General features: G+C 43.1%; 2 protein-coding genes across 2 annotated transcripts in view; both read left to right on the top strand.

The window, feature by feature from the left end:
• COMTD1 (catechol-O-methyltransferase domain containing 1) overlaps nucleotides 1-25328 on the top strand; it is a 581650-nt gene that overhangs the window by 117096 nt on the left and 439226 nt on the right. The window lies entirely within an intron of this gene.
• The window catches only part of DUSP29 (dual specificity phosphatase 29), a 280314-nt gene continuing 266371 nt past the window's right edge, over nucleotides 11386-25328 (top strand). Inside the window, exons 1-3 of the mRNA XM_081329771.1 lie at nucleotides 11386-11501; nucleotides 23958-24178; nucleotides 24796-25016. Coding sequence (XP_081185897.1) covers nucleotides 24000-24178; nucleotides 24796-25016 — 400 coding nt within the window. The 5' untranslated portion in view covers nucleotides 11386-11501; nucleotides 23958-23999. The remainder of the gene's footprint in view (nucleotides 11502-23957; nucleotides 24179-24795; nucleotides 25017-25328) is intronic.

Below are 25328 nucleotides of genomic sequence, written 5' to 3'. Positions count from 1 at the left end.
TGTAGGTGTGTGTTGGTTTCTCCCTTGGAGTCAGGGTTGATTCCTGGTGACTGCCTGGGCAAGACCTGGCAGTATTCTTGGCAAGTTTTTTTTTCTTCCAGAAGTGGCCTTCTAAGATCGAGAGAAAGCAACTGGAGCCAGATCACCCAGCTGGATATTTATTTATTTATTTATTTATTCATTCATTTATTTATTTATTTATTTATTTATTTATTTATTTATTTGATTTGATTTGATTTGATTTGTATACCGCCCTTCTCCCGAAGGACTCAGGGTGGTGAACAGGGACCTAAATATCAAAATGCCCAAATACAGAAATTGAAAACAAATTAAACCCTAGTGCCCAAATGCAGAAAATAAATTACATTAAAATAGTAATTAAAACCCCAAACCCATCAGACCAGGCCGGCTTGTTCAAATAAATATGTTTTTAGATCACGTCGGAAGGAGCGAAGGTCGGGAGCCATCCGGAGCTCAACCGGTAAACGGTTCCACAGGTCAGGTGCACCCACAGAGAACGCCCTCCCCCTGGGGGTCACCAGACGGCATTCTCCGAATGGCGGCACCCTGAGGAGGCCCTCTCTGTGGGAGCGCACTGGGCGGAGGGAAGTTGATGCTGGTCGCAGGTGCTCCCTAAGGTACTCCGGACCCATGCCATGTAGGGCTTTGTAGGTCATAACCAGTACCTTGAATCTCACCCGGAAGGCAACCGGAAGCCAATGCAGCTCACGGAGCAGAGGTGTAATATGGGAGTATCGGGAGACCCCTAACACAACTCGCGCGGCTGCATTCTGCACCAGTTGGAGCCTCCGAGTGGTTCTCAAGGGCAGCCCCATACCTTTCTTAACCAACGCTGGTGTTTCAATTTTTCTAACCCTTTAAATCTTTTCTTTTCCGTTATTACTCATTTTTTTTGGCATTTATACACTCTCTAGGAACTGGGATGATAGGCAGACTGAAAGTAAATATTTTTTAAAAAGAGGAAATAGTTTAAAAACGGGGATGTTCCTAATATCATTTCAATTGCATTTTGCATCAAATTATCCCTGAGCTTCTGACCCACGCCTGCCTTGTTTAAAAATGAGGACCCAGATTGTTGGGGGCAATAAGCTGACTTTGTAATAATGCCGCTTGGGGTGTGTTTGAAAGCCCTAATAAGCAGGCATATACGTAAAATGAAGGCTACTGCTAAGCTTGTAAGCCGCCCCGAGTCTTCGGAGAAGGGCGGGATATAAATGGAATTAAAATAAAATAAATAAATATACATAGAATGAAGGCTACTGCTAAGCTTGTAAGCCGCCCCGAGTCTTCGGAGAAGGGCGGGATATAAATGGAATTAAAATAAAATAAATAAATACTTCCTCTAACATTGCCTTAAAAATCAAAGCATCTGAAAACACAAGATGAATTTTATCATTTTTACTGCCGTTGTCCTTCTAATCTTCAATTGCTGTATGTGTTTTTTTTAGCCAGTTCATCTGTAATGAGTTTCAGATTAATGCAGATTGTTGGGGTGGGGAAATCTGTCTTGGTAGCCAGGCACCCTGTAACCTTCCTGATGAATTTTGGGGGCCAGGCAGCAATATTGCGTGGTGAATTTAAAAACTGGACCATTGTAGGCTGCCATTTAATTTTCCCATCATGCCTTGGAGTAAGATCCAAGGATTGTAGAAAATTTAAAATGAACACGGTTCACACATAGTTGCTGGAGTCCTGGGCCCTGGGAACTCTCCGAAATTTTGAATTTTGGTGCTGATTGTGTTAAGCTTGTCACTTACACCCAAACACAAATCTTTTTATTTTTTTTTTCTTGAGATATAAAGTTACAAAATTGAAGTTTTCAGTTATTTTCCTTTGCGTGGTTCTCCCAAGATCGTGAAGAGAAGAATGCAAAGAAGCTGGATTGGGCCCACCCTGGATTCTCAGGAAGGGTCTGTTTGGATGGCCACCTATGTGGTTCTCTTCGCCATCTGGGACTCTGCATCTCAACAAGGGAAGCTTGTCTAGATGCCAAGGCATTCACCCGCTCATTCTCCGCGAAGCTGTCAAATCGTACAAATTCATCGGTGCGTGCTGTCAAAGGCAGACATATGGTTTACAAGCCTCCCAACTGCATCCAGAGGAGCTTATAGTATGAACCCTTCTTGATTACAGTCTCACCATTTTTGGCCATCAAGCTGTGCAGTTTAGCAAAGTAGGAAAGTTTTGTAACTCTGAGTTAGTTCTTTCCGGGTCCTGAAAGCTACTCCTTGGTTGTGTAGAACATGAGTGTATTTTCAAGGGCACCCTGGCCTCACTGCCTAGCAATCAACAGAATAAATGGAATCACCACTGTTGTTTTGGCTCTTTTTCTGATTTTCTTCGCATGAACAAGGCCCTGCCTCCTGGCCCTCTGAGTCTCAGCACCATCTCTAAAAACACCCTTTTCACAATTTAAGAGCACCCCACTTAAGCAACTCTAATCATTTTTTCTACTCAGGGAACTGAAAAAGTCACCACCACCCCCGACTTTCATGGCTAAGGCAGGATTTGAACTCACGATACCCCACTTTCTAGTCCGATGCTTTAGCCACTAGACTACACTGGCTCTGTTTGTATAGGGCAAATATAATAAATAAATAGTCATTTATCTAATGTTTATTTACTTATGTTAGTAGTAATAATAAATATATATACAGGACAATTTATGTGTCCTATTCAAAAATTGTTCAGCTCTGCACAATCTCAGCTACTGGATCCAAACTCCAGGAATTGTTATAAGTAGTTAATGCGTGAGGTATTTTCAGGTTGCTTTTTAAAACAAGTAATTGGCTTTACTTCATAGGATAGAATTCAAAGCTCCATCCCCAAATTTTTCCTTCTATTCACAACCCCTCCAAATAACGAAAATTTCAAAAACAATTATGGTTTGAATCAGGAGCGAAAATTATTTATGATTATATTAGAGGTGCATTTTTCTGATTTTAGCAAACATCTTCCCGGATCCTTTGCCGAAGAAATGATTTCCACGTTCAACTTTCCTGACGTCCTGGCAATTTTTTTCTTTTCAGATATAGCCAATGTACTTGTATCTGGAAAGTACTAAAAATATAATGCACAACATTACTTTAAGTGTTTTTTTAGATGGGGAAATAGTTTTTTTAATGCATTTCTAGTGCCCCCCAACTAGGAATTATTTCCTCAAGGGACTGGCTGCTTCTTGCTAATTCTAACACACGTTCATCGAACATCTGCTTCATTCATGAGTAACAAAATGTCTTTTCATTGCATCTTCTCTCTCCTCAATTGTCACTTATTTTATAATTGTAATGTTATTATTGCTGCCATCCTTCTGGCCATGACTTAATTGTTGCGTGTCATAATTATTTTTAGATCCCTATTGTCATTTCTTGAGCCACCTCAAAGCATCAGCAGCCCCAACTATATAGTTTCACAGATGCCAGCATGTGAAGAAGACTGATCCACACGTACATACAACAAGAACCCTATTTCGGGTTTGTTTTAAAAAAACAAAAACTAAACCCAGAGCCATTATTTGCACATGGCCATCTCTGGGCCCTGCTGATGCTATTTTTTAGTACTCTGTGGCAGTTTCAAACAGTACTTTTAGCATCAATAGGAAAGACTATTTGTAGTTCAAGGTTGAACTGTGCAGTCCTTGATGCTGCCTGAGCTTGGTTGATTTCTTGCAGATGTTTCCAGCCAGGTAAATCATCGGGGCTAGCAATCGTGGGGTTTGTTCCCTTTTTTTATAGCGAGCTAACTTCTATTCTACTACATGGGCCCTATATGGCAGGGCAAGTTAGTATATATAAACAAGGATCAAACCCTACACTCATTAGGCCTGAAGATGTTACCTAGTTGGGTAATGGAACATAAACAATCAGAGAGCATCAAGCACAGCACGGTACTTTTAATTGCTGCCATCATGGAAAATTTGCACTCGTTTTTCAGTTCATCATTTTGTACAAATACCAGGGTATATCTAGATTGAAATGACGGCCCACATATTGAGGCAATCAACTAATTTCCTATTATGTTGTTCAACGGGGCAATCCTATGGGTGCCTCCCTTAACAACCATTGCAATTTGTGATCCTAACGGTAGGCTCCAGTACAAATGTAAGTCAAGAACCAGCTGGATCTGAAGACAATTTGGGAATTTTTTCCCCCTCTTTGGTGATTCTATTCAGTGCTTTTTTTGTAAAAGAAAAAGGTGCCGGAACTCACACACGTCATACAACCTGCCTTGCCTTCCCTACAAGGTTCCATCCAAAAAAGGTGCCGGAACTCCGTTCTGAGCGTTCTATGAGGAAAAAAAGCTCTGGTTCTATTAGATTCTGTGTTTGGCTTTTGGGAAAGGATCCCATTTCTTCATTTCTGGGGCTCGGCTGATGGCCGTCCCCATCCTCCACTCTGTGTTTTGGGGCCAGGCCCATCCTTTGCATTAACCGTACAACGTATTCCTTCCTTGTTAATCGAGATTGTCTTAATGTCAAGTCTGGAACTGGGTGTGATGGTGTCTCAGCAGCCTCTTCTGAACCCAGAGCTGTGTCGGGTCCCCAGATCCCCTTCCATTAACTCTTTCCAACTGTCCACTGTCATCATTCCCATTAATATTAATATTTTATATGCTTCCGTTTGGGATTCCTCTGAGGAGGTGCAGATGCTCCTGGAAAAACCCAGATGGTTTCTACTAACTCCTAGATAGGGCAGCTCAATTATCTCCTTTCTTTTTCATTAAAATGGGCAACCTTATGTGTGTCTTTAATTTCATGTTTAAATCCAAAACCCTGTATTTTTATTTTGTCTCAGTCTGATAGCCCAGCATTAGTTCTAACTGGGTTTAATTTATTCTCTTTTTCTTTAGTTAGGCATCAACTTTGCATCCAGGAACCTTTCAGTGTGACAAATTGGGTTTCCTCCCACACCATAACTCAACCTGGGGCTTTATGTACATTTTTTTTTATTGCTAAATGATTTTGCAGATAAGTGCCTGTGTTAAAGTAGTTCTCTCCAGAAATCATTTAGAAACCTTGCATCAAGAAGACGCCGTCCTTCTCATGCTTAATAGCTTTGCTCCCCCCTCCGCTACCCCGTTTCGTTCAATGCAATGATTTATCCTTTTTTTTCATGTTTTATGTCTGTTATTCAAATAACGTTCAAATTCCTGATCCGTCTTTGTTATTAGACCTTAAGCTTTTCACTTATTCATTGAGGTATTTTGGTTGTTACTGACTTTGCTTTCTGTCTAAGCATAATACAGTCTGAATTTCTCAAACACTTCAACCCTGCCACTTAAGGGGGAGGTGCCAGTGTGCTTTGAATCTATGAACTTACAAAATTGTTCTTCTCATTCTGTGTTTTGATTGGCGTGGGACCACAAACATCTGAAAAAATAGGTCCCAGAGCTTTGGTTGGCATGAATTCAAGCCTAGAAAAAAAGTGTTTCTTCTTTGTTTTGCTTTTAAACAATAGTCGCACTTCGTTCTGTTTGTATTTTGCAAGGACAAATATTCAATTGCTAAGTCCTTTTCTTAATAATGGACTCCTCTCTGTGATCAAATCTCATCCCATTTTGTATTACTGTTGTGGTGTTTGCATTGTGCTACAGGGAGTCCTCGTTTACTGACAACCGCAGACAGCAACTGTTTGCATTTACAATGGTGCTAAAAATAATTTTGCAACCAAATTTATAAACTTCACAGTCTCTCTCTCTCTCTTTCTCTCTCTCTGTGTCATCTGTTCAACATTACAGTCAGTCAGTATGCCTGTCTTGTTCCTAACCCATCTCCCTCCACACCACACTTCAACAATTTCTCTTGCTTCTCTGCAACCAGTTAACGCCAGCATGATGAGATATGTTTTTAAGGGTGGTCAATCCATCAGAATAGCGCTGTAAAGGACCTTAGAGGTCTTCTAGTCCAGCCCTCTGCTCAATCAGGAAACCATACACCATTCCAACAACTGGCTCTCCAGTCTCTTCTTAAAAACCTCCAGTGATGAAACACCCACAACTTCTGGAGGCAACTTCTGTTCCTCTGGTTGTTGTCCTCACTGCTAGGAAATTTCTCAATTCCAGGTTGCTTCTCTCCTTGATCCGTTTCCATCCATTGTGTAAAGTCGCGTGCTTCACATAGAGACGGACACAGAGCTGGGGTAAAGATGAGTTTATTCTGAACAGAACGAACTGGGGAAACAGGGAAACCTGGCGTCTATTCGTACCTGCCCAGGTGGATGGCATCCAATCAGTTCAAACCTGGGCTTCCTGCCAGTGCAGGTGATAATGGGTGTGGATCCTGGCTTCCCACCAGGCTGACCATGCCTGGGGCTGTCAACAGCTTAAGTCATTAGGCTTATCCTGAGTGAGCAGTTATCGCCCGGAGCTGTCCAACCCCTCTGCTGATCTGCACCATCAGCCTCCTGCTGTGCTGTCCTTTGTGTATGCTGGGAGGCATACACTGCACCTTGTTTCTTGTCCTGCCCTCTGGTGCTTTGGAGAATAGTGTGACCCCCCCTTCTTTGTGGCAGCCCCACAAAGATATTGGGATACTTGCTATCATGTCCCACCCTAATCCTTCTTTTCTCTAGACTGGCCATTCCCAAATCCTGCAATTGTTCTTCACATGTTTTAGTCTCCAGGCCTTCAATCATCTTAGTTGCTGTTCTCTGAACTTTTTCCAAAGTCTCAACATCTTTTGTGTTATGTGGTGACCAAATTTGGATGACATATTCCAGGTATGGCCTCACTAAGGCTGTATAAAGCAGTAATAATACTTCATGTGATTTTGATTCTATGCCTCTGTTTATACAACCAAGGATTGTATTAGCTTTTTTTTGGCGGTGGCTGCACACGGCTAGCTCATATTTAGAATAGAACAGAATAGAGCTGGAAGGGACCTTGGAGGTCTTCTAGTCCAGCCCCCTGCTCAAGCAGGAGAACCTATACTATCTCAGACAGGTGAATGTCCAGTGTCTTCTTAAAAATCTCCCGTGGTGGAGCACCCATGATTTCTGGGGGTAAGCTGTTCCGCTGGTTAATTGTCCTCATTGTTAGGAACTTTCTCCTTAATTCCAGGTTGCTTCTCTCTTTAGTCAGTTTCCAACCGTTGTTTCTTGTCCTGCCCTCTGGTGCTTTGGTGAATAGTTTGACCCCCACTTCTTTGTGGCAGCCCCTCAGATACTGGGACACTGCTATCATGTCCCCCCTATTTCTTCTTTTAAGTGATTTAAGTGATCGTCCACTAGGACTCCAAGGTCCCTCTCATAGTTACTTTTTTGAGCCAGGTTTTGCCTAATCTGTACTTTTTCCTGCCTAAGTGTAAAAACCTTGCTTTTCTCCACATTAAATTTCATTTTATTGGATAGGGCCCATTGTTTAAGTCTGTCAAGATCTTTTTGGATCCTGAGCTTGTCTTCTGGGGTGTTGGCTATTCCTGCCAGCATAGTATCATCTGCCAATTTAATGAGTTCCCCTTCTATTCCCTCATCTAACTCATTTATGAAGATATTGAAGAGTACTGGGCCCAAGACAGAGCCTTGAGGTACCCCACTGCTTATTTCCCTCCATGTAGTACAATTAAGGATGACACGTTGAATATGGTTTGTCAGCCAGTTACAAATCCATCTGGTGGTGGTGCTATTCATCCCACATTTTTCTCGTTTACTAAGAAGTAGGTTGTAGTCTACTTTGTCGAATGCCTTGCTGAAGTCTAAGTATACTATGTCTACACAGCATTTTGCTGATCTACGAGTTTAGTCACTCTATCAAAGAAGGAAATAAGATTGGTTTGGCAAGATCTGTTTTTAATAAAGCCATGCGGGCTTTTAGTTATAAACTTTATTAGTTTCTAGATGTTCACAGATCTGTTTTTTGATTATTTTTTCAAAGTATCTTCCAGGTATTGATGTTAGGCTGATTGGTCTGTAATTTCCTGGGTCTAGGTGGGTTTTTTTCTTCCTTTTTTTGAAGATGGGAACCACATCAGCTCTTATCCAATCCTCGGGTAATCCCCTGATATTCCAGGATTTTTTAAAGATGTGGTACAATGGTTCTGAGATTACTATATTACATATTATTTATATTACATATAATGCATACCTACATAGCACATTGTATATTATTAGCTTATTATTACACATTTTAGAATAAATTGCTCTCATGCCTTGGTTTCACTTATTATCAGCTGCTTAGGAACGTGTACAAACACTAGGAAAATAGGATGAAACTTTTTAGCTGAATGAATCAGTTGTGTGAGTCTTTGGGGAGCAACGGATAGTTAGAAAAGAGCAGTGATGATGAATTTGTACGCTGCTGATATCCACATCCTTCTCCTGCTATTGTACAGGATTATTTGCAGAAGTCCCTGAGACACAAATATTTTTCCCTTTGTTCTCTCAGTAAAAACTTGGCAGCAGCATTTCAACCATCGGCAACAAAATTTAGAATGTATGAACTTGGGTGCAGCGTAATAACCACTCTGCTCGCTTTACAAAGTCATTGGAAGTCCAAAGAACAAAGAGAGATAGAGAGTTCTTACGGCAATAAATAGCATTCTTCAATCTGAATAATGTATTCTAGGAGCCAAGATAAATTTGGGAACATTTGGTTTCATTCTAGAAAGACAAAAGGAGTCAATATGATTTTGACAGGAAGAGATAAACGACATCATGCACTGCATTTTAATATTCAAGACACTCGAGAAATTATTACCACAAAACAAAAAAGGGGGAAAAAGTAAAATGTTTTCATACAAATCGTCTGGAGCTTAGTATATAAATATAACTAAATAAATAAAATAAATAAAAATAAATAAAAGATATCTCTATAACAAATATGCTAAAACTGTGAAAATGGGTACTTTTTATAATTCAGAACAATAAATTCTTCAGAACATGCAGTTCCACTGTCTCCAACACTTGACACCAACAAAGATGGGAAGGAGTTCAAGAAAAAAATATGTTTTATCAACACTTCCAATATAATTTTAAAAGACAAGGCTCTCTCTCTCTCTCTCTCTGTGTGTGTGTGTGTGTGTGTGTGTGTGTGTGTGTGTGTGTGTGTGTCTCCCTCTGTCTCTGTCTCTGTCTCTGTCTCTCTGTCTCTGTCTCTGTCTCTGTCTCTGTCTCTGTCTCTGTCTCTCTCTCTCTCTCTCTCTCTCTCTCTCTCTCTCTCTCTCTCTCTGTGTGTGTGTGTGTGTGTGTGTGTGTGTGTAGTCCACAGGCTGATGAAAACTAAAAAGCTTTGTATCCCAATACATTCTCAGTTGATTAGTATTTCCTGTGTCCAGACACCTTGGAAGACGAATTCATTCCAGAACGGGCTGGGCTGCAAAATAAAAACAACTTCTTTACATTGCTGTTTTTTCACATGTGGGTTTGATTTTAATTTAAAACATTTTTATAGGGAAAACTAGAAAAGGTTCCACTGTCTTCCGATGTGATGATGGTTACACATTTAGAGAGTTTTAAAAGGAGACTCAATAAATTCATTGAAGATGGGTTGTTGATCACTGTTAGGCACAATGGCTGTTAATGCTTATCCATCTATCTATCTATCTATCTGTCTGTCTGTCTGTCTGTCTGTCCGTCCGTCCGTCCGTCCGTCCATCCATCCATCCATCCATCCATCCATCCATCCATCTATCATCTATCTATCTATCTATCTATCTATCTATCTATCTATCTATCTATCTATCTATCTATCTATCTATCTATCTATCATCTATCTATCTATCTATCTATCTATCATCTATCTATCTATCTATCTATCTATCTATCTATCATCTATCTATCATCTACCTATCTATCATCTATCTATCTATCTATCTATCTATCTATCTATCTATCTATCTATCTATCTATCTATCTATCTATCTATCTATCTATCATCTATCTATCTATCTATCTATCTATCTATCTATCATCTATCTATCATCTACCTATCTATCATCTATCTATCTATCTATCTATCTATCTATCTATCTATCTATCTATCTATCTATCTATCTATCTATCTATCTATCTATCTATCTATTATCTAGCTAGCTCTGCCTGTTCTTCCCCTACACCTTAATGCATTTTTTAAAAAAAACTAAGTGCAAATCCACCAGCTTCATCCTCTTCTCCTTTTGATGGAAAGAGGAATCCTAGTCCTTTGTCCTGTTATGGATTTCTCTGAGGTTGGAACTCTCCAATCTACCCCCAGTTGATTGGGTTCCTCCATGTCTCTAACCAGAGTAAATGGGGCTGTGCTGAAGGATTATCTTAAATGACGTATAATCAATACAGACACTATCACAGCAGCCAAGTTTTTGGATTAGGAGCAGGGCGATTCTGTTCAAGTCCATCTTCAGCCACGGACACTGTGTTGGGGGTGCATTGTCCTTTCTCAGCCTAACTCCCCTCTTAAGATGATTGCCACGGAAAGAGGTTGGAGAGGGCTTGGAAGAAGCCCTGGAGAAGATGGGAAATAAATCTGAGAAATAATAACAAAAGCAAAGATTATTCTTTGTGGATCCCTTGAGACATTCAGCCCTGATTCCTCATCTAATGGCCGAGGCCTTTGAGAAACCTTCCCTCACTAAGAAGGTCCTGGCTGATTAGACCCCCAGGAGGTTTAATGGCAGGACTTTCCATACTTACATTTTTTTTCTGGGTTCAGTTCAGTTTTGGAAAAATGACACCTACTTTCTGTATTTAACACAGATTATATTACACAATTCATTGGACATTCTCCATTCATTCCTCTCCATTCAGTACTGCTGTCAGCTTCCCTTGAGTAAAACCATTAATATAGCTTGCCTTGAAATATTACTTGTGTTACTGGTGCTCTTTCTTTACTATTATCTTTGTGTCTTAAGCAATTACGGTAACAAATGATAGCTTCACCGTAATCACTTCTCTTGATTATAGTTAGAGAAGAAAATATGCTTGTTCGCTGTACCTCCATGACTTCTGCCATTTATTTATTTATTTATTTTAATTCCATTTATATCCCGCCCTTCTCCGAAGACTCAGGGCGGCTTACAAGCTTAGCAGATGCTGCGGGATTGTTTTGAATCCACTTCCAATTTCTGCTAAGGAAGGAAACCCAGATAGATCTGCTTAGCCAGAAATAAATCAGGGTTAGCTGACCCAACCGTGGCTGTCTGTTGCTGGGAACTGCACGGTCACGACCAAGGCTGCTTCCGGGAAACCCCCAAATCGGAGCTTCCGTTTCAAGACACTGGGGGACCCTTCACTCTGTCCGTCTAGTGTCACAGTCTGCTTCTGCAGCCTCATTGCTGACTGTCATGGCCAAAACGGTTTCAGGTCACATCAGGGAATAGTTTTAGTAGCAGATGTAAAGATTCTTCCCTTGCAGTGATATCACGCAAGGTCAGTCAGCAAATCCTGCACTAAAAATAGACGCCAGTTTCAAAGTTGGTAAGATTCCCTTTGTCGTCCCTTCACACTCTGAAGATCCACGTCGTCCACCAGTCCTCCTGGAGCAGCTTGCAGGTAAGCCAAGCCGCCTCTCCTAGCCATGAGGCAGGGGGACTTTTTAAAACCATTTTAATGCAAGCTCCAGAGAGACATTGGATAATCATTTGCAGGGAATAAAATGAGGTCATCTGACATTCCAAAATATGAACCCCGTTCCATCCTATCGGCTGCACTTTTGCATAGTTCGGAGTCAACGTATTGCTGAGCAGGCTTTAAACCGGAGTACCTGAGGGAACACCTGCTGCCGGCATCGACTTCCCTCCGCCCTGTGCGTTCCCACAGAGAGGGCCTCTTCAGGGTGCCTCCGGTCAGAGAATGTCGACTGGTGGCCCCCAGGGGGAGATCCTTCTCTGTGGGCGCCCCGGAGCTATGGAATCAGCTCCCGGTTGAGCTCCGGACGGCGCCCGACCTTTGCTCCTTTCGCCGCGAGCTAAAAACATACTTTTTTGAACAAGCTGGCCTGGCCTGATGAGGGGATCGGGGGGTGGGTTTGCTATTGTTATTTATTAGGTTTTAAATATCTATTTTAGTATGTGGGCATTTATTTAATTTAGTTTTAACTTTTGTAATTTGTATTTTTATTCTTGCCCTGTTCACCGCCCTGAGTCCTGCGGGAGAAGGGCGGTATAGAAATATTATTAAATAAAATAAATAAATAAAACCGGTTTGGGGTGTGTGTGTGTGTGTGTGTGTGTGTGTCTGTGTGTCTGTGTGTGTCTGTGTGTGTGTGTGTGTGTGTGTCTGTGTGTGTGTGCATGTGTGTCATCTCTAGCTATCGTTTTTCTGTTACTTCTCCCTCCATCCTTGTTTTCTTTCTTTAAGCAATGTTTCACCTTTAACTAACTTCTTCTATAAATGGGTTGTGTGTATCAGCCCCTCTGGCAAATCGTAAGGTGGTCAGCCTAGCGATCCCCATTATTGTGTAGTGGGTCCGACGCAAGGAAGAGACGCCAGCCAGAGTGTGAGTTCAGCTGGGGGGGATGGCCCACTAGGGAATGAGGGTTACCTGGCCTCCTTAAATACCTAGCCAGGTAAGCGGACAGCCAATGGGGTTGGCCCTAGGTTTCCCGCCGAAACTGGGTTTCCCGCCAAAAACTGTTCAGGCCAACGCCCCCTGGTGGCTGTTGCTATGCAGGTGCCTGCATACATAACACCCAACGAGGCACTTTTCGTATTAGCTCCTTGTGCTGATAGCCAAGAGCAAATGCAACCCATTCCCTCCCGAAGAAATAAACGTGTCCTGGAAAACAGATAGCAGGACGCTGCAAATCAAAAGGCTTCGCTTGTTCCGTCTGAGAGAAGGACGGTCTGGCCTGGGTTGGTTCGAAAACAGTTTTATCTTGCCACCCTGAGTCTTTGGAGAAGGGCGGGATATAAATGGAATTAAAATAAAAAATAAATAAATAAAATAATGCCCGAGAACACCAGAGGAACATTTTTAAGGAATAGAAAGATGTACATTTATAATGTTCTCCAATGAATCAGGCAAGAATCGAGCCAGGCAGAGTTTTTAGTTATCCCTCTCAACTCCTCCTCTTCCTCCCCTTTCTAATTTCTGCACGGATGTCCTGATTTTCGTGAGAGATTTATGCCAGGGCCACCCCAGTCCCTGAAATAATTTGTACCGAGCTTTTCCATGCGTTGCATCCTTTGATCAGAGGCACTTCCCCACCCCCAGTCCAAACGCAAGCCAAATTCTTTTTTCCCCCAGTTCCTCATAAAGATCGGGTCAGAAGAAAGCCACGACGTTTCCTCAGAGCGGCCATGGGGATCTGCAAAATATCCAATTTGAAATCTCTCCAGCCTTTTGAAAGGATGGCAACTTGGCAACCCATTTTGCTTTTCACCTGTGGACTCCAGAGCCGACTTGATAGGCACGCCTGGAGTTTTAAACTCCCCCCCCCCCCGACCTTCGCTCATTTCGCCGGGACTTGAAAACCTGGTTCTTTGAGCTGTTTGGCCCAGACTGAGGGGTTTTAATTTAATTTAATTTTAATTGGGTTTTAGTTTAACCTTCAGGGACAGTCATTTCATTAACAGTTTTAAATCGATTTTAATTTTGTATACTACGTATTTTAATTTTCCCTGAGTCCTACGGGAATAATAGGGCGGTATATAAATTAAGATTGCCGGAAGAAACATCAACAACCTAAGATATGCAGATGATACCACTCTAATGGCAGAAAGTGAAGAAGAACTAAAGAGCCTCTTGTTGCGGGTGAAGAAGGAGAGTGCAAAAGTTGGGTTGAAACTAAACATTAAGAAAACCAAGATCATGGCATCTGGCCCTCTCAATTCCTGGCAAATAGATGGGGAAGAAATGGAGGTAGTGACAGATTTTATTTTCCTGGGCTCCAAGATCACTGCAGATGGGGACTGTAGCCAAGAAATTAAAAGACGCTTGCTCCTCGGGAGGAAAGCCATGACAAATCTAGACAGCACACTAAAAAGCAGAGACATCACCCTGTCAACAAAAGTGCGTATAGTCAAGGCTATGGTCTTCCCAGTTGCAATGTATGGCAGTCAAAGCTGGACCATAAGAAAGGCTGAGCGCCAAAGAATTGAAGCCTTTGAACTATGGTGCTGGAGAAGACTCCTGCGAGTTCCTTGGACTGCAAGGCGATCAAACCGGTCAGTCCTAGAGGAGATCAACCCTGACTGCTCTTTAGAAGGCCAAATCCTGAAGCTAAAACTCAAATACTTTGGCCACCTAATGAGAAGGAAGGACTCGCTGGAGAAGAGCCTAATGCTGGGAAAGGTTGAGGGCAATAGAAGAAGGGGACGACAGAGAAGGAGGTGGCTGGATGGAGTCATTGAAGCAGTAGGCGTGAGCTTAGATGGACTCCAGAAGATGGTAGAGGACAGGAAGGCCTGGAGGAACATTGTCCATAGGGTCGCGATGGGTCGGACACGACTTCGCAACTAACAACAAAAAAAATATAAATTTAAATAATAAATAAATAAATAAATAAATAAAAGCAAAGCAAACATTTTGGACATTCCCTTCTCTCTAATTGAAGACCGAATACATTCACAAGCCAATTTTTGGAACTGACAGAAAGTTACCAACCTCCCCTTCATAGGACATGGACAGCCTGTCTCACCAAATTATTTAGCGCTTCTTTCCTTTCTTTTATCACATGCGGTTCCAGGTTCCAAAATGTAAAATATGGGGGGGAGGGGAAACTTGAAGGAATTAATAAGAAAGAAACTGGACAATGTTTTCAATGGTTGCCCAGGTTAGGTTTTGCAACAGAAAGACAATTAAAATGTCTGACAAATTTGGTTATGAATGCCAAAATGCTTTGGGGTGTACAATGCACACTTTAATAATCCCATGAAAGGATACAATACGCAGTTGCAGCAGCTTTAGGTAAAAATGCCTTCTGGTTTTGTTTTTCAGGAGAGGAAAAGACACATCTTGTCCCTGTAGCTTTTTCCTCTTCTGCTCTTGCTTTTTTCATCTTGCATTGGTGAAGAAGCAGTGAGGAGCCTACGAAGCTGGTTCTTTCCAAAATTATTTCATCCAGAGGAACATCTCCCAAAGTCCTAAACCAGGGGTCTTCCAACTCGGCCCTTTTATGACTCATGGACTTCAACTCCCAGAATTCCTCAGCCAGCCATGAGTCACAAAAGGGCCGAGTTTGAAGACGCCTGTCCTAAACTAATGTTTCTCAACCTTGGCAGCTTTAAGATGGGTGGACTGCAGATTCCAGAATCTCTCAACCAGCATGGATGGCTGGGGGGATTCTGGGAGTTGAAGTCCACCCATCTTTAGTCATTAGTCTGGCTTTCGTAACGGGCACTATTCTTTGATATGGAGAAGCAAGAGACTTCTCCTAGGCCCTGGAGAAGGCTAATCTGGGCAGAGAGAATTATCCGAGAAGAAAATGGGTAAGAGAGCAGATATTCAGATGATGCCCTGGGATGAAAAGGGATCACCTGTAGAGCTTTAGCCGTCCCTACAAGTCTGATCAACCATCAAAGTTCAAGACTTCTGTGCAAAGCGAAGCAAACTCTACCGATGTCATTGTCCTACTCTTCCTGCAATCAAAGGAAAGTGGAGATTGGGTAGATGATCAGAGCTATGTTTTCTATGAGATACGAGGCTTGCTTGTGTTTTCCCTCCTGTGTCAAAGACATGACGGAAGTGGACAGTTCCTTTCCAACACTCCCATCCCCAATTTATTTCCTTCTGTCCAGCCACAGGAAAGGAACAGGGGAGCCAAGATGGCGGTCACATCCAGGAGATCAAAAGTGCCACTCCTTTATTCCGTGCAATGGGTGGAGCTTTGACCCTATTGTCACGGACACCATTTTGATCTCCACAGATGCCTTGACTCCCGTGGGAAAGAAATTGTGTCAGTGCTAATTATACTTTCATTCCTGTTACAAAGACTAATTTAGGGAGGAGAGGACCACTGAAGGGAACAGCTCATCTTCCACTAGTAGAAGAAATAATAGCTGAAGTGTTTGTTGCAATTAAGGTAACGATAGATTATAATTGCTTGTTATGCTCTGAGCACAAAACATCGCACTGTGCAAAGCTGGTGGGGAGCTGCTGAATCGTTTCCAGCTTCCAGCCTTCCTTCCTCTTTCACATAGATGTTGTCATCGGCAGATCTGCCCATAATGGCTTTAAGCAATAATTAAAGGGGGGAGGTAGTCCACTCATTTCTCTTTAAGAATGCATTATACTTTCTAAACAAGGGACGCGGTGGCTCAGTGGGTTAGGACACTGAGCTTGTCGATCAGAAGGTCGGCAGTTTGGCGGGTCGAATCCCGAGTGCCGCGTAGCAGAGTGAGCGTCTGTTACTCGTCCCAGCTTCTGCCAACCTAGCAGTTCGAAAGCACGTAAAAATGCAAGTAGAAAAATAGGGACCACTCCGGTGGGAAGGTAACAGCGTTCCGTGCGCCTTTGGCGTCTAGTCATGCCGGCCACATGACCACGGAGACGTCCTCGGACAAGCTTCGGCTTTGAAACGGAGATTAGCACCGGCCCCTAGAGTTGGAAACGACTAGCACGCATGTGCGGGGGAACCTTTACCTTTACCTTTACCTTAAGCAAGGAAGGAAATGCTCATGAAAATCCCAACAGATTTCACTGCAGGATTGGGATGGAAATCAATCAATTGGAATAGAGCTGAAAGGGACCTTGGAGGTCTTCTAGTCCAACCCCTGCTCAAGCAGGAGACTCTAGACCCTTCCAGAAAAATGGCTGTCCAGTCTCTTCTTTAAAACCCTCCAATGTTGAACGTCCCAAAGGTGCTTTTTCACAAGGCAACTGGACTTTTTTCTCCTTCTTTCTGAAGACGTTCACTTCTCATCCAAGAAGCTTCTTCCACTCTTCAGCTGCAGATGCTTCTTGGATGAGAAGCTAAATGACTTCAAAGAGGGGGGGAAAAGTCCCGTTGCCTCATGAAAAAGCATCTCTGGGACAACCAGGACCTGGATGACTGAGAATCTCCACAGACTCCAGTGATGGAGCACCCACAACATCTGAAGGCAACTTCTGCTCCTCACTGTCAGGAAATTTCTCCTTAGTTCTAAGTTGTTTCTCCCCTTGATGAGTTTCCCTCCATTGTTTCTTGTCCTGCCTTCAGGTGCTTTGGAGAACAGCTTGATTCTCCTCTTCTTTGGGGCAGCCCCTCAGATATTGGAATACGGCTATCATGTCCCCCCCCCCCCAGTAAATCAAAATATCAAAAGTCTGTATTAGTATCTCGTTTCCGGTGACAACAAGGAATGAAAACTGTTATGTTTCTCTTAGGGTATAGTGTATAAAAGGAAGATGACCCTTAGAGAAATCTCAGCAACCAGGTTTACGGGGACCAGGCTGTACCCCCAATTTTACCTTTCATTAGAAATATCCTCCTGGTCCTCACACCTTATTTTTTTTTAAAAAAAATTATGTTGAGACTTGGAGGCACATCCCACAACTATCACAATTAGTCATAAGACTCCATTGACAAAACATCTCCTTCCTGTCTGGATTATCAGTCTTTAATTCTGCTTTTTGTAACACAGCAGTGAGTTTAATTGGGCATTTTCCTTTAGGGTGAGGCCTCCTTGGTTTCTCTGCATCTTAGATTTACTCCCGAGAAGCCAGGGAATAAAAGGGCCTCAGCTCTGAGGCAGCATCTCTGTGTAAGGCAGTGGAAGGAGCGGAAAGCAGAAAGCGAGGACCAGCTAAGCAAGGACTAGCCATACCTGTAACTCCAGGTGATTCAAGGGTGTGAGAGAGTCAGGTAGAAATCAAGTTTGATTTTAAAAATTCTTTGGGGAAAAACCCAAATGGGTATTTCTGCAAAATAGCAAGATGGCAAATAGAGCTGTAATTCCCAAAAGTTAGGAGAACTTATCCAAAGGTGCATGTTTGAGGATGTGTTGGTTCTTTGCAAAACACACACTTTGTTTGTCATGAGTTGTCCTTCTCTGCTTGTCTAGTGGCTCAGCTGCTGGGCTGGGAAAGTAAGAGATGGTGAGCTTAGCCCTATCTTAGGGGCATAGGAGACGGCCAGCTGGGTGCCTTTGGGCCCATCACCAGGGGACGGTGAGTTCTAGTCCACCGTAAGCATGAAGGGTTACATGAATGCCTTTGGGCCATTCTCTCTCTCTCTCTCTCTCTCTCTCTCTCTCTCTCTCTCTCTCTCTCTCTCTCTCTCTCTCTCTCTCTCTCTCTCTCTCTCTCTCTCTCTCTCCTCTCCTCTCTCTCTCCCCCCTCTCTCTCTCCTCTCTCTCCTCTCTCTCTCTCTCTCTCTCTCTCCTCTCCTCTCTCTCTCCTCTCTCTCTCTCTCTCTCTCTCTCTCTCTCTCTCCAACCTACCTCGCAGGGTTGCTGTCGTTGGGAAAAAAGAGGAAGAGGAAGGACGATTAGTATGTTCACCACTTTGAGTTATTTATAAAAAAAATAACTAAGGCAGGTTAAAAAAATCTTAAAAACCCTATTGTCATGGGGTAAATAGGAGGTGAGAACATTAGGCATGCGTGCCCCCCCTTAGATCACCCAAAATAAAAGCAGGGAATAAGGAAGCTTGCAAAATAAAATAAAATAAACAATGGTTTTGAGAACATTATTCTATGCAATGTCTCTTGCAGTGACAAGGAATTAATTTTCAATCCCTGCTTTTCTTTAATATTTTACGATACTTCACCCTTCAGCAGATGTCTCTTGTTAGTTTCCTGGTTCTAATATATTGAAATGTAAACACTGGTTTTGATTTTCAATGGTCTCCTAGTCTGTCGTTTAATTTATGACTCTGCAATTTAACTACACTGAGTTGGGTTTTCTTTACACCGGAATCCAGTCTAAAAGACAGCCTGTAACAGTTTGAAATAAATAGGTTTCCTGATCGAATTTGATCCTCTGGGCTCTGACTTTCAGCTTTTAAGCTGATCTTCCTATTTTGAAAAAAACAAACCAACCCCAAGCCTTGTCTGAAAAGAAATAGTACCGTATTGAAGTTTCTGAAAAATTTCCATCCATTTACGACTTGGATCAAAAACTGTTCAAATCATTGTCCTCTTGTTGAATGGTAAGAATATTTATTTATTTATTTATTTTAATTCCATTTATATCCCGCCCTTCTCCGAAGACTCAGGGCGGCTTACAAGCTTAGCAGTAGCCTTCATTCTATGTATATGCCTGCTAAAGTGTAACAAGACATTTAATCTTTGGGCCATCATGTTAATTTAGCTTGAATTATCCAGTTGAGGATAGCTGGAGTGATTCGTCCATTTTCTTTTGTCTTTTGGCTTGCTCTTTAATTTTAGGACCTGTTAAGTGTTTGAAGGAGAACGTATTTTTCCCAGATCAGAGTTCGGTTTTGGCTCACTATAAAGATTCTATGATTACATTGCTTTTTTTAAAAATAAATGTTTGCACTCCATGCACCTTGGCATATGTAGCAATGATACTTTAATACAACCCATGCTGCCATTTCAACAGATTTTAAATCTAGACATAAATATCTTTAGCCATTCATGTATAAACCTAGCAGGGATGTTTATTAATGTCTGTCCTTCCTAAACATTTACAGGGAGGAGCATCCTTTAAAAATCAACTTTATCCTACTTTTTGCAATTTCCCATATTTTATTGGAGGATAGATTATTTTATTGCTGCTCAGGTGTTTTTATTCTTGTTATACAGTTCATCTGTAAAACTTTCCTGTCCCCCTTGGAAAGAACAGAAGTTTAAAAATGAAATAACACTAGTAAATAGCTATAATAATTGTTGTTTATGGTCTGGATTTATTCCTCCTTTCTGCCAAGGTATGCCTAACGATTAGTAACTAACAGCAGTTTGAAATGTTTTAAATCATCCTGCTTCTTCTATTAAGTCAGCCTGAACAGGATAGCTCATAGGGCAAGGGTAGGCAACCTCGGCTCTTTTATGACTCGTGGACTTCAACTCCCAGAATTCCTGAGCCAGCTTGGCTGGCTCAGGAATTCTGGGAGTTGAAGTCCACGAGTCATAAAAGAGCCGAGGTTGCCTACCCCATAGGGTATAACTTCTGTTAAGATCTTCACTGTTTATTTAAAATTTGTTATTGCTATTATAATAGAAATTATCATTGCAAGCCTCAAATTACAACAGCTTGTTTAGTGACAGTTCAAAGTTACAACGGCATTGAAAAATGTGACTTGTGACTGTTTTTCACACTTAATCGCAGCCCTCCCACCACGTGGCCACAGGCTCAAACTTCAGAATTTTTTTTTAAATCCCATTTATATCCCGCCCTTCTCCGAAGACTCAGGGCGGCTTACAATCTAAGAAGCACAAACCAATGTGCTTAGCAATAGCCTCCATTCTATGTATATGCTTGCTTATTAGGGCTTTCGCCCCTTCCCAAGCGGCATTATTACAAAGTCAGCTTAATTGCCCCCAACAATCTGGGTCCTCATTTTACCTACCTCGGAAGGATGGAAGGCTGAGTCAACCTTGAGCCTGGTGGGACTCGAACCTGCACTAATTGCAGGCAGCTGGTGTTACTTAAGGAGGCATTAGCCCACTGCTCCAGGTTATGCAGCCTCCCCCGGGGGGTCACGTGACCCCCTTTTGCGACCTTCCGACAAGCAAAGTCAGTGGAAAAGCCAAGACACAGTTAACAACAATGTCACTGACTTCATATCTGCAGCGATTCATTTCACAACTGTGATGGGAAAGGTCGCAAAATGGGACAAAACTGTCTCACTTAGCAACAGAAATTTGGGGCTCAGTCGTGGCCGTAACTGTATGACAGATTGCAGGTCCAACTGTGGTGGGTCATGAAAATCGAGGGTTTGTGTGTGTGTGTGTCTGTCTGTCTGTCTGTCTGTGAGTGTATCGTGCTCTTAAAAAAAAACACGGTTTCATCCCTGCAGCCACCCTGCCGTCTGACTCCTTTTGGGCTCCCTGCACGGCTGGGTCTATCTGGCAAAGGGAGCCGGTTTCTGGACGGCAGGCCGTCCCTGCAGAGTGGCCCTTGACCGGCTCCCTTGGAAGGAGCAGAGGCACTCCAGGATACAACCCTGCTCCCTCCCCCCCCAAAAAAATCCAGCCTATCTCAAGGGCTCTCCTCAAGATCCCCAAATCTGCCATCGGGCTTTTGCGTCCGGCTGTGAAAAACATTTTTTATTTTTATTTTATTTAGATTTATATGCCGCCCTTTCCCGAAGGACTCAGGGCGGTTTACAGGGCATTTAAAAACAGTCAATACAAAACGTTAAAACAAATTAAAAGTGATTAAATAGAACCCTGAAAAAATTAAAACCCAGTTAAAATTAAAATTAAAAATATTCTCAGCCTGGGCCAGAGAGCTCGAAGAGCCAGGTCTTCAGGTCCCGGCGGAAAGAACGGAGGGTGGGGGCAGTCCTGAGCTCCACGGGTAGCTGGTTCCACAGGGCAGGTGCACCCACTGAGAAGGCCCTACCCCTGGGTGTTACCCGCCGGCAATCTCTTACCGGTGGGACCCTGAGCAGACCCTCCCTGTGGGAGCGCACTGGACGAAGGGCACTTGATGCTGGCAGCAGGTGTTCCCTCAAATATCCTGGGCCCTCGCCATTTAGGGCTTTATAGGTCATCACCAGCACCTTGAACATCCAGAGAGCCTCGGAGCCTGAGAGTCAGGGAGAGTCAGCCAAACTTCTGGTCCAGAGAAATTTAGGAGGCGGTTTCTCCACAGTCTGTCAAGTTTCTCAAAGGGGACTGGGCAGGCCCAGGCTGTGACATGCCGAGCTGTTCTTGCGTTTTGCCTTGTACTGTACGCTGTTGAGGGAATTGAGAGTCCCTTTGCCAGTTGAACTGTCTGACGAAGGACATTCTATCCGCTTGAATCTTCCGGCCGGACGAAACAGGCCAGTTTGATCCTGCTAGGCAAGGAGAACAAAGGTGGTCTTTCAAAGATTAGGGTCCGAAATGGAGGGAGCTCCTTCTTTCTTGGCTCAAAGAGGAATCTTAGAGGGGGGTTTCAGCTGGACAGAAGGAGCTGCAATATTAATCAAGAACACCTTTATTAATAAAGAGCTCACCAGAGGGCTAAAAGTGTCAAATCCAGTCTAAACATCTGGCTGACTCTGTGCCCAACCGTGGTTAAGAGCAGTCAATTATGAAACAGGCATGGTCCCCAACTCTCAACAACTCTGGGGGGCTCATGACAAACAAATTACAATCGAATCAATAGAAGGTCAAAGATAGCTAGCCTTCTCCAAAGGCCTGGGTGAAGAGCTGGGGCTCCGGGGTTCTTCCGAACAACGGCAGAAGGCGCCCGTCTGCTTCTCAAGGGGAACCTCGCTCCGGAAGGCAGGGGCTGCTCCAGAGATGGCGCCTCTGTAACGGTTTACTCAAAGGAGCAGGAAGACTGGTTAAAGACTGCATGATAAAGTGGGCACAAAATATTCAGGAACCAATTTCGTTGGACACCTGGGAGATAATTTGGGTCAGAAATGTTAAATTTACTCAGGCTCAAAATTTAAGAGAAAATTTTTATAAAATGTTTTATAGATGGCATCTGGATCCCAAGAAGTTGTCCAACATGTAATTCCTAATTTACAGTCTAAATGTTGGAGGTGTGGTAGTTTAGAAGCTACCTATTTTCACATGTGGTGGACTTGTAGAAATATAAAAGCTTTTTGGATCAAAATTTGGTGGAACATTCAAAAGATTTTTAAGAGAAAGATAAAGTTTTCTCCGCAATTGTTTCTATTGGGTATTGTTGTAGATTGTGATGTTAAAGAAACTAATTTGATGTTGAACATGATAACAGCAGCACGGTTACTGGTGGGACAATATTGGAAGAAGGATAGTTTGCCCACTATAGAAGAATGGGTGTTTAAAGTTTCGAATCTTGCAGAAATGTCTAAGATTTCTGCTTATTTGAAAGATCATTCACAGGAAAGATATATTTCAGTTTGGAGGAGATGGATAAATTATATTCAGAACAAATATGGCACTAAAAAGTTCCATTTAGCTTATGAGTAGATTTTAGTGGGATATTCTTATTAGCACGTTGTTTGTAGTTTAAAGTTTAAAGTAGTTTGTTTAAAGGGGAGTTAAAGCACATTATGAATTTGGTTAATTGTATATTTTTTTTATTTTATTTTTTTATGCATAATTTTTATTTAGAATATGATTATTGTAACTATAATCCTGTATTTAGCTCTGGGAAGTGGGGGGGGAAGTGGGGGGGTTTGGGGTGGGAGGGGTTTGGGGATATATTGTAAAATTTTGTTTTTGTAAAACTCTTTAATTAAAAAAAAAGGAGCAGCAAGTGCACCAAAGGTGCCCCATTAAATTCAGCCCTGAAGATGCTAATAGAAGGTCTCTCAAGTAATCTGATAATCGTAACGAAGGCCTGCCCTCAACTTTTTCCCCATTAAAAGAACTTTTCTCTGGTTGCCAAGAATTTCTTTTCCAACAATCTGGTAACACAGGGGCTAACCCAGGGGCTCTTGGCTCTTTTATGACTGGCGGACTTCAACTCCCAGAATTCCTGAGCCAGCCATGCTGAGGGGAAAGGGAGAGGTTTCCAAGCTGAGCCATGCTGGCTCAGGAATTCTGGGAGTTGAACTCCACGAGTCATGAGGGGGCCAAGGTTCCCCCATGCTGGCTCAGGAATTCTGGGAGTTGAAGTCCACGAGTCATGAGGAGGCCATAGTTCCCCCATGCGGGCTCAGGAATTCTGGGAGTTGAAGTCCACGAGTCATGAGGGGGCCATAGTTCCCCCATGTGGGCTCAGGAATTCTGGGAGTTGAAGTCCACGAGTCATGAGGGGGCCATAGTTCCCCCATGCTGGCGCAGGAATTCTGGGAGTTGAAGTCCACGAGTCATGAGGGGGCCATAGTTCCCTCATGCTGGCTCAGGAATTCTGGGAGTTGAAGTCCACCAGTCATGAAAGAGCCAAGGTTGCCTACCCCTGGGCTAACCCATCCAGACGATTGAGGTGCCTGTATATTTCCCTCCAGTCTCACCTTTTTCTTCTTGCTTATTCCAGGAGCCGGGCTTTCTAGGGCCAGCCTGGGACTCTTGAGACCAAATGTCTTCTTCACCTGCTGTGAAATCTGGAAAAATAAGTGCTTACATAGCGGTTAAAGTCGATCCTGACAGCGACTATTCTACACCAGGAGCCTTTGATCTGGAGAGGCTGTTCTGGAAAGGCAGCCCCAAATACACGCACGTCAACGAAGTCTGGCCCGGCCTCTACATAGGAGACGAGTAAGTTGTCCCCAAAAGCCTCTGGGGATCAGGGAGGTTTTCATGCTTGCCATTCCAGGTGGCCCTCGACTTACTTAAAATTTCTTCTTGTAAATGAGGCAGTCCTTAAATTTTATGACCTTTTCTTGTCACACTTGTTAAGCGAATCGCTGCAGTTGTTAAATGAGTAACGTGGCTGTTAAGTGAATCAGTGGCTTCTCCACTGACTTTGCTTGTCAGAAGGTCGCAAAAGGGGATCGCTCGGTCCCATGGACACTGCAACTGCCATAAAAAAGGTGAATCAGTTGTCAAGTGTCCGAATTGTGATCACGCGACCATCGGGATGCTGCAATGGTTTCAAGTGGGTAAAAACAGTCCCGACTTTTTTCCTGTGCCGTTGTAACTTCAAACAATTGTAAACAAATAAGTCGGGGGACTATCTGTGCATCCAGAGCAGGGGCATTTGCGAGGGAGAGGTTCAGAAACCCGGATGGTAACTGTGCCTGTGGGGACCAGAGCCCTGGACGCCTCTGAACAGGTCACACGTAGGAAAAAAAAGATGGGGCTCATATCATTGTGGCTATCATTTTGGTATTTTGTTCCCCCCCAAAAAAAAAGCCTTTTCTGCTTTGATGCAGGAAAACAGCCCTTGATCGGTACAGCCTTGAGAAAGCCGGCTTCACCCATGTCCTCAACGCAGCCCATGGACGGCGGAACGTGGACACAGGGCCCGGCTACTACAAGGACATGGCCATTCAGTACCACGGAGTGGAGGCAGACGACCTGCCCACCTTCAATCTGAGCCAGTTCTTCTACTCCGCAGCCGAGTTCATCCACCAGGCCCTGCAGGATGAGACCAGTAAGCCCACACATGCTGGCAAGCGACCGATGCGCACGTTCACTCTGCACTGGTAGTTCCTTACTCCTTGGGTTGAGGAGTCCTTAGGGGGAAAATGATGCACACCAGACTCTTGGAAAGCTACAACCACACAGCTCCTCCCCACCTGGGGCTCAGTTTAAAAGATCGATTCAGATATAAATCAGGGTACGAATATTGGAGAGTCCCTTTGCCCAAAACTCTGGAAAGCTCCTTAACCTCCTGAGAGCTAAAACCCGAGGCTTTCTGTTACAACAGGTGGCAAAACTATCCCACGTAAAAACCTCCAGAAAG

The sequence above is a fragment of the Vipera berus genome (genome assembly GCF_964194415.1).
Source record: "Vipera berus genome assembly, chromosome: 5".
Taxonomy (NCBI): Eukaryota; Metazoa; Chordata; class Lepidosauria; order Squamata; family Viperidae; genus Vipera; species Vipera berus.
The sequence above is the reverse complement of the archived record's forward strand: the minus strand, read 5'-3'. Positions and strand labels throughout refer to the sequence as shown.